General features: G+C 42.1%; 1 protein-coding gene across 1 annotated transcript in view; it reads left to right on the forward strand.

Annotated features, from left to right (window-relative positions):
- Positions 1–16719, forward strand: part of ADAMTS1 (ADAM metallopeptidase with thrombospondin type 1 motif, 1) — a 29890-nt gene that overhangs the window by 5852 nt on the left and 7319 nt on the right. The window contains exon 2 of the mRNA XM_009894932.1: positions 5926–6126. Coding sequence (XP_009893234.1) covers positions 5926–6126 — 201 coding nt within the window. The remainder of the gene's footprint in view (positions 1–5925; positions 6127–16719) is intronic.

Raw genomic sequence — 16719 nt, forward strand, 5'->3', positions numbered from 1 at the left:
ATGTCCTCCAGCTCTTACTTCATTGCAAAGTTATCTTTAAGCTTGTGTAAGAAACTATACATCCTCTTTGGTATAGAAAATGTCTGCAGTGAATTCAAAACCCCTCAGAATGTGAGGGTTATACATATTGCAATAATTGTCAGAAACATGCTTTTATAGTATATTCCTGTGGAGTGATCTAATTATTTTTTTTCCTAAGACTTACTTGCACATTTTTTTACTAATATGAAGTTGTTTAAAATAAAATTATGAAGGCCTTGGAGAGAAACGAAGGTATTTGTTTCACTTAGCCTTAATATACAATATTAAAATTGCATGTTACTACAGACCCTCTAAAGTTAATTATTGAATTATATATTAGTACTGGTTATTACAACTGAGTATCCCTATTACACATCTAATCTTGGTAAGCCTTTAGTTTCAACAAGCTGTGACGATGAGATCCAAAATGTAACTGTGAAGTCTATGAAACCACTGTGGTGGCTTTGAACACTGTGCCTTGTGCAAAATTTCCTACTTGGCAGTGAGTAGGTCTCGTTCCTGTGCTACAAGCACAAAGAGAACCCAGCTCCTTGCCCATTCATTGTGTGTGTGCTTCCCTTGTCTCTCCTTTTTTGGCTCCGTGGTGACTAAATGTAATCAAGCCAGCTGCTGCTTCCATGGCTGTGCACAGTTTTTCCACAGGTGACACGGAATTCTCTTGAATATGCTCCAGTTCATTCCCTGAAGAAAATGCTGTCATTCAAGTTTATTTTTTTTATTATAACCAAATAGTTGTTACTATATATAACTGTATATACTATAACTATATATATAGTTACTATATATAACTATATATAACCATATTATAAACAAATTATTTACTGTTACTGTTACTAGAGGGAGTCCAGTGTAGGGCAACTAAGATGACTGAAGTTCCGTTCAAATACAGGGAAAAACTTCTTTACGGTTCGGGTGACAGAGCACTGGCACAGGCTGCCCAGGGAGGTTGTGGAGTCCCCTTCTCTGGAGATTTTCAAGACCCGTCTGGATGCAGTCCTGAGTAATGTGCTCTAGGCAATCCTGCTTTAGCAGGGGAGTTGGACTAGATGATCTCTAGAGGTCCCTTCCAACTCCGAAAATTCCGTGATTCCATGAAATTATTATATGAGCCAAATGCCTTACCTGAGCTGTCAAAAAAAAAAAAAAAAAAAAGAAGAGGAAAAAAAACCTCCCCAAGCATAAAACTCCCTTTTCTGAACTGATACTGTTGATTTAAATGCCTTTAATTTCATGAGTACCTGGAGGTATGGAGAGGTCAACATTTTCTATGCATCCATTCTGGCTGTGACAGTAAGAAGAGCAGAAGTGAGCAAAATACTAAAGACTGGCCAAGGGGACAAGCTTTGGAGAAAGTGGTGAAAGAAGATTTTGTATCCAGGTGGACGTTACACTGCTCGATCCCCACTACATCTCTCCCAGTTCCTGGGAAGTTTCTTTCTATCCTTCTACTCTAGCTGTAGGTGAACAGGCAACCACATTCAAAAGAGAAGCCTCATAGCACAGGGGAATCAAACATTTGTGGAAGGCACCAGGTCTCTCAGCTCCTTTTGGTACTCAACTGATTTCTGCTCTAAGCAAAGGTGGTGTTCTTTCCTTTGTATTGTTTATTATTATCATGTGGGGTTTGACTAAAATAGTGAATCTGAAGCCATATTAAAAAATGACTCCTACAGGATGTTAGGATTCCTCCTCCAGCGCTTTTTCGGAACACTCTCATCTTTAGGGTTTATTATAAATTAGATCCCGTGACTGAGTTTTCAGAGGTTATAAATATGAGAAGGATTTTTTTCCCCCGTCAACTATTCCATCATAAAATGGAGGGTGACTAGTAGAAACGTGGCTTGTTCTTCCCACCTCAGACCAACTAAGCTAATTTTAAAATCAAAAAAGGTGGTGACAATATGCCGGTGCTCTCCCTTGCAAACACTTGTTATTCTGTGCAGCTCTGTGGGCATTGGTGGAATGACTCCACATTGCACTCACATAAATAAAAGCACTTCTGGCCCAATAACCACAAATTTTCAAAGGTCAGTATCCAGCAATGGCATCAGTAGCTCCCAAAGAAACAAATATTTTAAGTGCAGTGCCTAACTTCCAAGTAGTTTTAACACATTTGCGCTGCTCACCAAATGTCACAGTGTCATGTTTACAAAAATAAGAATGCTTTCATGTGGGTCTAGAAAAGTAATATTTACAGTGCAAAGTTTATCTGCTTATATAAAAGTGTTTGTCCTCAGTTTTCCTGTTGGTCTAACATAGAATTAACTCAAACCAGGACAGATGACTTCTACGTTTGCACACAAAATTATAGAATTAAGCTAGTGAACTACTTCTTTGCGTATTATTAGCAAATTTCGTGTGTGTGTGTGTGTGTGACTAAAGGTTGTTTAGTGCCATCTTTTGGGTGGTCCTAATACTACAGAACAGCTTAATCAAATCAATTGCACATATGCTGTCATTCACACGGCTAGGAAGCCATGTGTTACTAGTTCCCTAAACTTGTTTCTAGAGAGTTTGGGGATTTGTATCCTAAGTTACAGCTCTCCGTAAGATTTTGCTTTCTAACGTGTATGAGCTCCCTAAAGAACAAATGGGCAGTGATGAAGGGGGCTGCACTGGTTTCAGGCTGTGTTAGTCGAGGGTGCAGGAGCCAGGGCACTACTTGCCACCATGCCACCAACCTGCCAGAACGAGCAAAACAAAGGCACCGACTACAGCCGGTGACAGCAGGTGTAATTACACCATAGAGACAGGCTGGTGCTCACCAGCAAGGTGAGAAAATACACGCTTAGGCCTCTCTTGCTTGGCGCGAGGCTGTTGTGGAGCTGCTGGGGATGGGAAGTGCCTGTGTCAATCTCATACCAGCCTTCAGAATTGAAGGGAAAATACGTTGGAGGAGCCTTGCCCGCAGTAGCTCTTTGAAACAGGACACTGCAGTTTCTTTAGGGGGCTCCTATGTTGCTGGAGTATACATGCACGCTCATAAAATCAATCAAATTTCACCCTCTGCTTACATTGTTTGGTTCATGATAACTGCAAATTACTTTAATAGGCAGCAGAAACCTATGTAATTGTTTAAAAAGGTTTGTGCCTTTAGTTATGAGATTTAAGTCTTCTGCCAGCATCAAAATGCTTCCAGCCCTCCCCACAGCCACAGTTGCATGTAGACCATACACAGCTGAGTGGCAGTAGTCAGATGACAAAGAAAGTCAATGTGAGGATGAATTGCTGGGAGTGTTTCCATGATGCATAAAGAAATCCCCCAGCCCTTTCTTAGCACACAAATCCCCAAATCCCCAGCAGCAAAATATTTTCCTATTTAGAAACACTGTTTTTTTTCCAACTTTGGCCAATATTCATGCTATTTTATAAAATAATTATCTATGTATCCCAGTCACACCCTATATCACCAAATTTCTTACTTCTGACTCGTAAGACAAACAGTAAACTCATTAAATTAATTTTTTGTATTTTGTCTTTATTCTGTATTCCCTGCTAGCTCCAAAAACAGGTCATATGTCAAAAATAAAAAAAAGCCAAGCATCCAAAAATCCAACTTAACACCTAGAGTGATGCCATAGAATTAAAAACATACATAAAATATTACACCCATATTACCTGGTATGTGGTAACTAACAACCAAATCCAGCCATAAAACCCTGCCTTTTCCACAGATGGTCTAAAATAGGATTAGATGAAAGTGTTCCTTTGAAAACTGGTCAACTGGTTTCATCTTAGGCAAGAACATATTCAGTGTAGTGAAGCAGGAAATCCTTTCAGCAGAGTTTCCTTTTCCCTTAATGAGATGACAGGCCTTTCTGCCCCTTTTCCCACTCTACGTCGGGACAAATGAGCTGCTTCCCAGAGCAAAGCCTAATTTCACATGTGACAGGGAGAGTACAGGGCTTGGTGGTAGCTGGACTTTGGATATCCCCTTGCCAGCAATATAGGCCCACAAAGAGCAGGTCAAGGTTCATACTGTGCTCCCTGACTCATGGTCCCAGAGACAGCAGAGGCAGAGCCAAAGGAATTACTCATGCGTGGAACAGCGTTTATTGTAGATATTTACAGCACTTGGCCTTGGAGTCTAGAGCACCAGCTGATCCTTTTTTGCTAGCTGTTAGGGTTGAAATGACATATGCACACACAGCAAAATTTTGGATAAGGCAGCCTCCCCAACAAAATGCTGATGTCTGCAATTAAACTTATCTCTGTGTGGAAACGTTCCCCAGGCACCGCTTCCTAATCCAAGTGCTTGTTGGAGGCTTTTTGGAGGTGTCAGAAGGTTTGCATTCCCCTACTCTTGGATAATCAAACACTGCTTGCAAGCTTGTTTGGATGTTGAAATAAGCCCAAGCAGGGAGTTTATGCATGTATGGTTTGTAGCGTTTTAGGGACATGAGTCTGGAAGGTACTCTCTTCACCAGCGTATCCCTTCCTCTGCTGTAGTAGGAGATAGGATACATGTAATTCAGTTCAGAAATTCAGCAAGTCCAATTTCACAGCCCTTATGCCCTTTGTCTCCTGTTGGAAAGCAGGTCTACCCATGGGCACCTACAGCAAGCCACATCACGAAACTGCACCTGTGAGAGGCCATATAGGCTATGGATGCGGCGGTCTCCAACATCAATAATCTGGTCTCTTTTCATTGGCACTAATAATTAAATGTCTGGCTTGTGGACAACCACCATTTATATTGCTCACAGCTAGAGCTTTTGGTACTTCTCACATCATAACTGTACAATCAAATGATCTAATGGGACTTAAACACACAACCTGTTTCTGTAGTTCTTTGCAGAGTTGCAGTAGTGAAGAAGAATTGCACTGTGCTAAGAAAGTGGCGGGTGTGTGCCGGGGCGCTGCTGTAGACGGAAGCTAAGAAGAGACTTCCAGCCACACAGATCAAAGCCCTCGAACGCAAAAGAGATGCTCAAATGACATGAAGTCAATGGGCCTCTGTTCACGCGCAGCTGTCCACCGATATGTGAAAAATACTGTGGGATTGGGGCCACAGAGATTAACATAAAGCCACAAACGCTGGCAGTTTAAGCAGCGGATGTCCTCACCTTAGTTGACTTTTGCTTTTGTGCCCTCCCTGAAGCAAACAGCATGAGTTAATGTCACTTCTTACAGTTTTTGAGCTTTTAGTGTCTTATGTCACAGCGTGAGTGTTTATAGTTTTTCAGCTTGTTTCCGAACTATGTTTGAGTTTGAAGTCTTTTGAAAAGGTAAAAAGAGAACATTTTTCTTGGAGAGCTTTGAAATCCACATTAATAAAGCTGGCAGGGCCCTCTCAGTTAAATTTGGTTTAACTTTTTTGTCTTATTACCAATTTCTTTACACAACCTATTTTAGCTCATGCATTTACCATATAAAGCAATGACAGCTCAGCTTGCATCACTAGAATTACATAAATGTATGGTTTTATAAAGTGGAACTTTTTTACCTCTCTGTTTGCTAAAATACCTGATGATGTTTTGGTTTAAAAAGGTGTGTTGCATGTAACGGTTGGGCATATTTGCGCTGTATCTCAGATTTTTATACTACGCCCAGTTCATAAATGTTATTGAGCAACAACCTATGAGATGTTTAAATAATCAAGAAAGAAAATGTTGGTGAGAGAAGCAGCACAGAATAACACTGATTTTCTTCTTTCCAGCCAATTAAGGATTGTGCTGGTTTGTAAGCATAAGAACAAGTCCAGGCTCAGAGGGAGCCCTCCTATGGCACCTTGGAGGTCTTAGGGAAGGGGTTTCCCTAGCTGCTTTCATTTATGCCTTTGAAGCCACATCATATGTAACCAGACCATGTTTCCCCTTGGGATGTCAGCCTCAGAAGCCCAGAAAGTCTTCTCCAGTCCATGTCCCTCATTAACTCCCACAGGATTATCCTGGGCTGCCCCTGGACCAGTCCAGCGCTGTCCTGCTCCTACCAATGCACCACTGAAGAGCAGCCCATCGGCGGCCACGTTACTCTGGCCAGCAGCTCCATCGAGCCCGAAAGAGCCAGTCACAGCTTGTGGATTGGCCACAAGCAGCTGGGGGACACTCTCGCGCCTTTTCACCCACTTGCATTTCGCAAGGGGTACGCAGACATCCCTCTGCCCAGGCTTCAACGTGCAGCTGAGGCAGGCAGAGATGATTGCAACCCAAAGAATTTGGGGTTGTTTCAGCTGTACTCCCCATGGATCCCAGGGAGTTGGTGGCCAAACTAGGCATCAGAGCCCGGCCTCTTTCACAACAGGAGGGGACGCTGCCAGAGGGTAAGGGTATATGCCGCCTGCCTTCCAGTTACATGCAGCTTATGATCGAAAATGACAGCTGAGTTTGTGCAGGCAATAAAATCAATTATTCTGCTAAAACAACAATTCCATGTGAAATCATTATGGATTTTTTCCGTCCGCAATATTTTAATGACATCTTTAAATATATTTTGAATTAAAACTTGTAATCCTCTAAATAAATAGAAGGTGGAACTCAACAATAAAAGAATGAGTCAAAATACCAAGATTAATTGGTAAATATAATAATATAGGGAAAAGCTTTCCCCATGCCTACTTTACCCCTTCCTTCTCTTCTTAGACCCAGACATTCCTAGAAGATTCAAGACATTTCAAAACCTGTGATTTTTTTCCTTGATCAACCTTAATCATATACCCAAGCCTCTACTTTTGCCTTAAGTATAGCTTTTAATTTTAAAGCATGCATTTGGCAATCTGAACCATTCAGTCAAACATGCTGTGACTTCCCCATGACACTCATGGAAATAAGCCTGAATGAAAAGATTTCATGAACATCCCATGATCCCTGATTTTAGTTTTTTACCACCCAAAATAATGGCATATCTTGTGCCATGCTGTGCAAAAAAGAGTTGGTGGCATAGCAAAGGCAGCACATCAACAGGGGTCCCAAGCATCTCTTGCAAATACGTGTTTTCATGCTTGGCTTTATACCCACTGGAAATCAAAGAGCATCTCCACACCACGATAATGAAGGCTGTGCATAGGGGTTTGCATATCAAAGCCAAGAGGGGAAATTCAGCAATGCTAAATAGAAGTTAAAGAAGAAAGATTTTGTTGACTGGCTTTTTGGTGTTTGGTCTTAAGCAGGACTGATGTTTTTCCAGAAGGCCTACTGGTAACAAGAGTGAAATTACAAATCCGGGTATTGGTTTATTTCTTGCCGTGCTCTCCTATAGTATCTATGGTATGAACTGACACAGAGGATGGATGGAAGGGTGTTTTGTTTTAAAAACTTCATTTCTTGCATAAGCCGTTGCACATGCTTCCTCTTGATATCATTTGTAAACAGAACATTTTAGCCAACATTTTATTAAGTTTTCAATCCTGCAAAGACCCGAGGGGTTAGCAAGATGCTGGAAGTTAAGCCTCACTATAAATATTTCCAGGATTGGGGCCTACGTGTCTGCTCCAGTTCTCTTTGTTAACATTACACGACTGAGCTACGTGTTGCATCGCTGCAGCGAGGGCTGCTCATGTAGGCAAAGCACATTAACAGCCTTAATACAGAGTCGTGCAAGAGAGGTTCTGTGCCAGAGAAGTGGCTCACACAAGCTGCTCCCGATCAGCCAGGGAGATAGCAAGCCTGACTGCAGTGAACTATGATGGCCATTTAAAACCTTCCACGAACTGGAGGGAGCCGCAGCAGGAGGTCTGGGCTGCTCCCAGGCCCACGCTCGCCCTGCTGGCAGCTGCTGCCCTCATCCAGCCCGGCCATGGTGGAAAGCCGCAGGAACACAGGCGCACAGGGCAGCAAGAGGCCTCCTCACCCTTACCGACCCTCTGCAGAGAGGAGCGGAGGAACTGTGGGCAAGGGGCAGCTGCAAATGGGATATCATCAGTACAAGCCTGGGGGAAAAAAGATGGTTTGATCTATTTTGTCAGGCGTTTAGTCCCTGAACAGGGAGCCTGGTACTGGATTTTTGCATGGCTTGGGGAAATCTTACAGCGTGAACAGGTGGATGAGAAAAACTGAGGGTGTTTATATCTGTGGTTGTTGTGCCTGCTGCTGCTGGCCCTCCCTGGTGCCTTGGGCTGTCAGGGGACTTGTCAGAGGGAAAAGGCAAAGGGGAAGGGCAGCAGGCAGCAGTGACAGTGAAGTCAATGAGGTAGAAAGTGAAAATTCAGGATATCATAGAATGGTTAGAGTTGGAAGGGACCTTAAAGATCATCTAGTTCCAAGCCCTCTGCCATGGGCAGGGACACCTCCCACTAGACCAGGTTGCTCAAAGCCCCATCCAGGCTGGCCTTGAACACTTACAGGTTTGGACCTTCCACAACTTCTCTGGGCAACCTGTTCCAGTGTCTCACCACCCTCAAAGGGAAAAATTTCTTCCTAATATCTAATCAAAATCTATGTTCTTCCAGTTTGAAGGTGGTTCCCAGGCCAGTCTGTCGGGGGATGCTGCCCCATGCTGGACACAGCCGGTTCCAGCCAGCTCCAGCTGACCTACCGCAGGGCATGGTTGAACCCTGCAGCCAAGATAGCAATGCTTCATGGAAAACAGGCTCTGTCAGAAAGGGCAAAACGCTGCCCGGCAGTCGGGGCTGAGGGGAAAAGTGTGACTGACAGCCCCCAGGGGAGAGGGGGAGGAGGGGGAGGAGGTGCTCCATAACCCCCAGTAGGGATCCCCTGCAGCCCCTGGAGACACCACGCTGGAGCAGGTTTGTTCTGAAGGATGGCAGCCCATGAAGAGGTCCCACGTTGGAGCAGGGACAATATCTGAGGAGGAAGGAGCAGCAAAGAGGAACTGTCATGGACTTACCACAACCCTCCATTCCCCATCCTCCTGCACTGTTTGTGAGGGAAGTAGAGGAGTCGGGAATTAAAGGGTGATGTTGAGCCTAGGAAAAACAATGTAGGGCAAGGCAGCGGGGGGGGGTGGGGGTGGGGGTGATGGTGGTGTTAGACCTTGTCTTTGTTTCTCACTATCCTACTCTATTTTAATTGGCAATAAATTAATTTTTCCCAAGTCAGTCCTGGTTTGCCAGTAGCTGGTGAGTGATCTCCCTGCCTTTATTTCAATCCACAAGCTTTTCTATCTCATTTTCTTCCCCTTGTCCTGCTGAGGAGGAGGAATGGGGGAGCAGCTGGGCAGCTAGCAACCAGCTAAGGTCAACCCAACACAATACTCTATAGTTCTTTGCCTAAGATTAGCGTTACAACCTTTTATTTTACTCATTTCATTGATAAAAGTGAGATATTAAGCACCCCGATGTGTCAGGCAAAATCTGTGATGAAGTCTTGCCTCCAGCTCAGCTGACCTTGTGAGTAAAACAACATGTCAGTGTTGTTGTTGACCTCTCAGGTGTCTGTTCTATCCCAAGACATCTAAACAAGTCTTACTGACTTACGTGCCCTTGTACCTAAGAGCAAACAAAGAATTCTCATTTACTTTTCCCCTAACATCAAAGAAGTGCAAAGAAACAATCTGAAGTTCCAGCCTAATATTAGAAAACAAGGGGGATTGAAAGCAGAAAAAAATAAGAGGTAGCCATCCCATATCCTGTTCAAAATGTGGATAAAACTGTCAAAAAGCAAGAACAGATTAGCAACATCATGAGCCCCGTCCTGAAATAGCTGAAAAAAGTTATGGCAGAGCTGGAGGCTCTGCAAATATCTGTGGATTGTATTGATGTAACAAAGGTATTTTATCTTATTGCTAATAAATTGCTGAATCTCTTTGTAACTCAGTTTTCTACCTGTTAAATAAGGATAACACTTGCTAGGCGCGGTTGAGGAGATACTCCTTAATGACTGCGAGTTTGTCATTCACAGAATCACAGAATGGTCAGGGTTGGAAGGGATGTCTGGAGATCATCTAGTTCAACCCCCATTCAAGAGCCATATAAGAACACTGAGGGAGTCAAAAATAAAATGCTTAGAAGGAGGTAATTAATGAGGGCTCTTGGAATAACACAAGCTTTTAAAAAATTGAGGTGGCCCAGCTACTGGATTCAGTAACAGATTTTTACGTATTTATGGCTTTTGTTGGACTTAAGCTTAGATGATTTTTTCCTCATCTCAAAAGGAGCCTGTAGCACAGCTAGGTCTCCCAAATGCTACAGAGACATCTTACCCAATTTTGGTATACAGCAAATATTAAAGACACACAGAACTGTACTTTGCATTATAGTCTCTTGCAGCATTTCTGAAATATTTGCTTAGGTCATGGGATAAATTGATGAATGCCTGGATTAAAGTATCTAAATAAAGATCTTGATGTAAATCCCCAAATTTGCTGTTAAGTGAAGCTGCCTTTTACGGTTCTTTCTCTTGAGGTACTTACTCCCTTACATGTTATCTCCATCAGTTCTGAATAAAAGAGATGCAGGCAAGAGTATTTCACGCTTGGCTGGCTACCTCTTTCTCTACTTGGGATACAAGTCCAGCTTGGCAGCAAGATAGAAGCTAGCAGATGATCTCCGTTACAAATTGTTCACAGGTAGTGCTGCGATTAGTGAAAACTGGCGACTGGGACTGGCAACTCTTCTGTCCTCAAAGAAGTTGCACTGACATATCAAACGCCCTCGCTATAGAAGAGGAAAACTCAGAGCTTTCGAGGCTTTTATTCCACTGCTGGATGAAGAAATGAATAACTGTTGCTTGATTCTGTACCCTTTTTTCCCCAAAGTTTCACTGTGCTTTCTAAGTAATAACATTTCCCTATTTACTTCTCAAATGGCTACTGTTGTGCATTGGCTTGAAGCCTCAGACTTCAGAGAAAGAATCCCAACAGTAAGCTGAGGAGACTATAAATGCCATTTCCCATTTGTGATGCAAGTCTCATGGAAGTCAGTCACTGCTCAGCCAAGATAGGCTCTTATTTAAAATCAAAGCAGGATTTAAGACAGAAAACACCAACCATGACCTAGTATGTAAGAGAAGGTACTAAAATACATGTAAAAAAGGTTAAGACTGCTCATAATGGCCACCTCTACGTCACCGCTGACAGAAAGAGTAGCATCTTCTGGTCCCACACAGTTTACAGATATTCTGGTTTTAGCGATCCAGATGTCAGACCACAGAGACAAGAAAACATTTTACCAAAAGGCAAAGGAAGCAAGCTCAGTGCCTCAATAAATTCAAAGACTATGTCCTCAGCATACTGAGGTGGCTCACATATTTGAAACAACTGAAATTCTTCTTTTTCATTCTTTCTATAAGGTAGCAGAGGGTTTCTGGCCTACTCGTACAGCAAAATCTACCTTGGCTGTACTAAGCAGGGCTTTAAGTATGTGTCAGACACCAATGTGGCATAAGTTGGGCCCCATAATAATAATTATTAGGCCTAAATAATAATTATTTATTATCAACAAAGGTGACAGAGTGATCTAAGATATTTGGGTCTTAAAATGCAAGATATCTAACTTTTCTAAAGGATACCAAATACCCCTGGTACTGGTGTCTGGAGAATTCCCCTTTATTATAGCAAGAGCAGACAAACATTTCACAAGGTGTAGAAAGGCAAGACCCATGACTAAAGAAAAAGAAAAGGGGAAAAATTGCAATCTAACATTTTGAACACTACCTTGATTGTTGCGATTAGTACAATATCTTTGTCAGAGGTGATGGAGAACCTGATGATGAATACAAGACTGTACTTGTGAAAACTGGTTTTAGGTAATCTCAAGTAGTATGCTGGACTGTAACAGACATCAGACAATACACTGATCCCACACACATCAATTTATAACCACAGTTAGAAAGGGTCTAACTTTCTTCCCTAGATGTCATGGTTATTCAAGAGGGGAAAAAAGCTGTGCCAGGCAAAAAGAAATTTTTCACACAAATGCTACAACAAAGGCCATTTATCCAGCAGCAGCCATCTTCAAACAAGCAGGAAAGCTGAGGCTTTTTGGAAAGGAAGAAGGAGGAAAAGAGAAACCTTCTCAGAATAAGTAATCTGAGACTCAAAGGACACCCAAGAACTGCAGTTCGAGAGGGTCAGCCCCGTCCGTGCAAATCAAGAGGAAACCCCATCTAATCCATCTTTTAGCAAAGCACAGATTAGATGAGTCTAAACACGTATATAAATTGTTTGGGGAGTGGAGAGTGGTTAATCACTTTCCTTAATGTTTCTTTGCCCTTTGTTAAATACACTTACTGCCAACTCTTGATTATCCAGCATAACAGTGAGGAAGGGTGGGGTAAGAGGGGATGAAACAAAAATATGGGTAAGGTAAAGCATGCAAATGAGGCTATTAAAATGATACAGGGAGACTGTGAAGAAGAAAAGGAAGGTTAGTAAAATGGATCCTCATGTTAGTATGTCCTCATCCACATTAAGTTCAGTACAATACCACGCGTAGGTGGTATTTAGGTCTGGAAGCAGTATCGCAACGAGCTAATAGACCCAGTAATGGCAGGGGAGCAACACCAGCTCAGAGGGTTTCCTGCCCTCCCCTGCCTGCTGGGACGAGCTGCCCATTTCCAACCCTTGCTTGTGATGCATCACACCCTCTGCTAAGCCGACACCACTGTCTGCCTGGCCATGCTAGAACTAGGGTGAGGGAACTTCCCATCCTGAAATTTAACTCCACCAAAAACATTTGTTGTTTCTGTTCAAATTTCTTGACACTTCTTATAAGGAGTATCAGCATTATATAGGCTCTGGTCACAAAGAATGACCAGCTCAGCTCGTCTGGGTAGACCAGGAGAGCAATAAGCAGAGCACTGTCTAGCAAGATGGAAAACTCTCTGCAATCAGCCTGGCCAATGCCCACATCTGCTAAGTGACGGTAATTGTCTCCTACACCACACAGACGTCTCGAAGGTAAAAAATTATTAATAGGTACAGTGATGAGTTTTCATTATGAGGACTTTCATGGAAACTGTAACACTTCTTGCAGTACTTGTGAAATCCTCTGTCCAAAGTACATGGAGAAAGTGTGGTATCTGTTGAAATTGCAGTGTGATAAAAATATCAAAATGTCATGGAGCTCAGGGTATGCATGAATGTACTCCTTGCCAGTTGCCAAGGGGCTTTGCAGCCAATGTTACAGTTATATTTAACTTCTGAAACACTTTTTGTAGACATACTATAATGCAACATTTTGTTTTGCCTCATTGCTTTTATTTGATCCCTTCTTTCCAAAGAGATTTTTTGTATATTTGACACTAGCAGTTGTTTTGACCATGAAAATTTGGATTTAGGTCAGCTGTTCACAAGCAATTTAGATGCTGACACAAATTCTTTAGGAGGAACACTTCTACCACCAGAAACTGAGATACACATGTCAGACCTCAACAGTCTTTTAAACCACTTGCCTGTGGATTTAAGTGTGATACAGCCATGTCTGAATCCACGTTCTTATGCAAACCTCCCTCTTCAAAATTACCGTGCTGTGATAACAGACATTTGCTATGGTATGTGACTGACAAAAGCTGAGGGGAGAGGTATGCTAGGCCATACCCTAGGTGTTGATCTAGCCAGAAAACTAGTATTAAATATATCCACAGCTTTGCCTCCACTGCTCTTGGAACATATCACTTAAAATACATTAGGTCGCAGGTTCTAACAAGCACATCAATCAACAAACAGTCGGGAGGTGCTAACAGCCTTTCGTGTCTCGGATCAGATAGGGATACTGCAGTAGACAGTTATACACATGGTTATGAACATGGCCAACTCCTGGTCAAGACCCAGGACTGCCCTTCCCCACAGAGCACATTCAGCTCAGACGTGTCAGCCCCTGTAGACTATTAGCGATGCACTGCCATCCTCCTTTGGGTGCAGGCAGCTACAGAAGGAAAGGTGCTCCATTGTTTTGCTTTTTCATGTTACTGCTGATTACCAAAACACTTAGGCAAAATTTGAGGTTTTCTTATCCCTGTCACCCTGCTTAACAAAAAAAACCCCACTGTTAATGACATCAAAATCAATCTGTAAATGGAAAAAAAAAATGAGCTAACCATGCATATCACAAAAGATGTCATAGAGGAACAATCTCCATAAATAATCTTGTTGGGTACAGTCACTTGCACTGAATGACAACGGAATGAAGCCAAACGAATCATGCTGCTCAACCTGAATGACAACGGATTCCCTTCCTCTGCATGAAGCCAAACGAATCATGCTGCTCAACAACTAATAAGAGAGTGCTTGGAACAGAAGTGTTGATTATAGGCAAACATTTTAGTAGTCACAAGCAGCGATGGGAAGAATTCTGCAAAATCAGATGAATTTCCGACTCAAAAAAAATGGCTTAAGGTTATTGGAAGTGTTCTTCTGCGGATTTTTTTTTAACAGGATCAGGTCTTTAATCCCCTATTCAGTGGGCCTAATATGCCATCTGCTGTTTTAATTCTAAATTATAACAGGTTTTGAAGGAAGCTATCATTCTGCAGCATTTAAACAAATAGGCTGAAAAAGCGTGTGGGGGGGTTATTTTTAATTTTGGAAACAGCAGGTTACACAAACACTGGCAAAGAAATTAAAACTTTACCATTTTTAATACTGCTCAGATACTGGTAACACTTAGATCTAACCCCTAAACAAACATTTCCTGCACTGTGGACTAAAATACGATGATCTATTAGCTCCATCTGGTGGCTTACTTTGCATTACAATTTTTTGCATCGGATAGTTGTTTTCCCCAAGAAGCACTAGAAGTTTATTAAAAAGGCAAGATTTATGCCTTTTCTAGGTTTTTATCTCTCTAAGATAAGTTCTGCAAAAGTTCAGTATGTTTGACTTTCTAAATCTTGATTTACGCAAAATAAGATGGGAGTTGATATGGAGGTCGCCATGATAACAGATTGCAAATACGCACGCATGTGCCTTCTGGACTTGAATAATCCAGTTAAACTCACTGGGTTTATTCACAGAAACAGATTTATGGGCTTGCAAGACTACATGCATGGTGCGTGGCAACACCGCACATTGGTTAAGAAGCAAACCTTTTGTAAAAGTCCCTTCACAAGGTAATGCGTGTTTCACGTAGTGCAATGCACTTATTTGCATGTTCACCGCAGCACACCAAGCACTAAGTGGAACACGAGCCAATTGCCGAGTTCTTCACTAAAACATTTTCTTGCATATTATATAAAGTCCAGGGAAACTTTTTTTCTTAATCACGGATCTGCTGAGGACAGTACTAAAATGTAAGCCTTTCCGCCAGAGTGCAGTTTGAAACCTGGGAGATGAACCGTGAAACACTTCTGAGAAAAATTTTTTACAGGAGACTGCCACCTGGTGGAAAAACAATAATGCTTTTCACACCAAAAAAAACTCTTTTAAGGTGGTCAGGAGCTTTTCAAATCAGAGATTTTAAACCAAAAGGTAACAGCAAAATATTACCACAAAGCTGGGTGGACATGTCCTTGGTGGATGCTGAAGTGGCCTAGCTCTAGTCCCTCCTGATCTATGGGTTACACTGATTGTGCTGACAGGCTAGGAGGGGTTTTTTTGTGTTTTTAATTAATATCTTTGCAAGCTTAACTATTTTGAATTAATGTAAGTTCAAAAATAAATTCTAAAAATGCCTTCCTTTCAATTCTATGTTTTATATACCGTATTTCTAGACTTTTAAACTTGTAATGCCGTAAATATTCAAAACATACAACTGCCAGGTACGTATCGTATGCGACACAAAATTAACAGCATGAATGAACCGTACCTTTGTTGTGAGCTTTCTGTCCTAGGAAAAGCATGACAGAGTTGGGTACACATTACCAGATCTCAAAGATAAGGGTAGAAATTGGCACACATCTCCGACTCGAGCAAAAAAAATTAGGCCTCTTTTGTAATTGAATGGATATTTCCACTCCTGATGGATTAATGGGCAACATCCGCAGCCTCCCAAAGCCAAGATTCTGCTCAAAACGTCCAGCATTTCCTGCTGTATACCAAGGAAAATCCCTCATCTGAGGCCCAGTTCTGGTTTTGCTCATCACTATGTGGGACAACAGCACTTTTGCGGAATAAGCAACTGGAAAATCAGGTTCATCTTTTCATATGCTTTTTGCACAGCTTCAAAAAATTTACATTTCTAAACTTGTATGATTTACAGGACACCATGGGAAATAAAAGTATTATTGGAACTTAGCAGGCAATCAGACTATGCAATTGGTACAGAAGCGTGGCTCCAAGTTTATCTGACACAGTTTAAACTAGGGAGAAAACCCTTTAGTTTAGATTTAGTGGCATAAACGGGTCACTCCATCCTAAGAGAAGAGCAGCTACATAAAATTTTAGAAATGTTCACTCTGTCTCAAGGATGATATATTTTGCTACTTCTGTCTTCAGCCTCTGAGGTTTACGGTTGTGTAAAAGGCAGTGTCAACTGACACCGTCGCATCTTTGTTGAATCTGGAAGTCCATGAGTTGTCACCAACAGGTACAGTGCTTCTGTTTGCATTCACACACGTTTCCTCACCACTTGTTTGGCCCTCATCCTCCAAAAAGGCCTCAACAAGGAGGAGAAAGCGGCATTACTCGGGCTGCGCACATCACACGCGTGTCGCATATAAAGAATTAAGTGGATTAGCTGTACCCCTATGGTCGGTTACAGCTTCAAAGGAAAATACTGGCTGCACCTACGTAAATGCCTCTGTTTAAGTCATTTAAAAGAAACCATTTCCCAGAAGTACAGGTGCACAGCTGACTGCAGCTATTAGGACCTGAAAAGGGCAAGAATTGCTTTAATAAAAAAAA

This window comes from Charadrius vociferus, unplaced genomic scaffold, assembly GCF_000708025.1.
Source record: "Charadrius vociferus isolate BGI_N301 unplaced genomic scaffold, ASM70802v2 scaffold201, whole genome shotgun sequence".
NCBI classification, from domain to species: Eukaryota; Metazoa; Chordata; class Aves; order Charadriiformes; family Charadriidae; genus Charadrius; species Charadrius vociferus.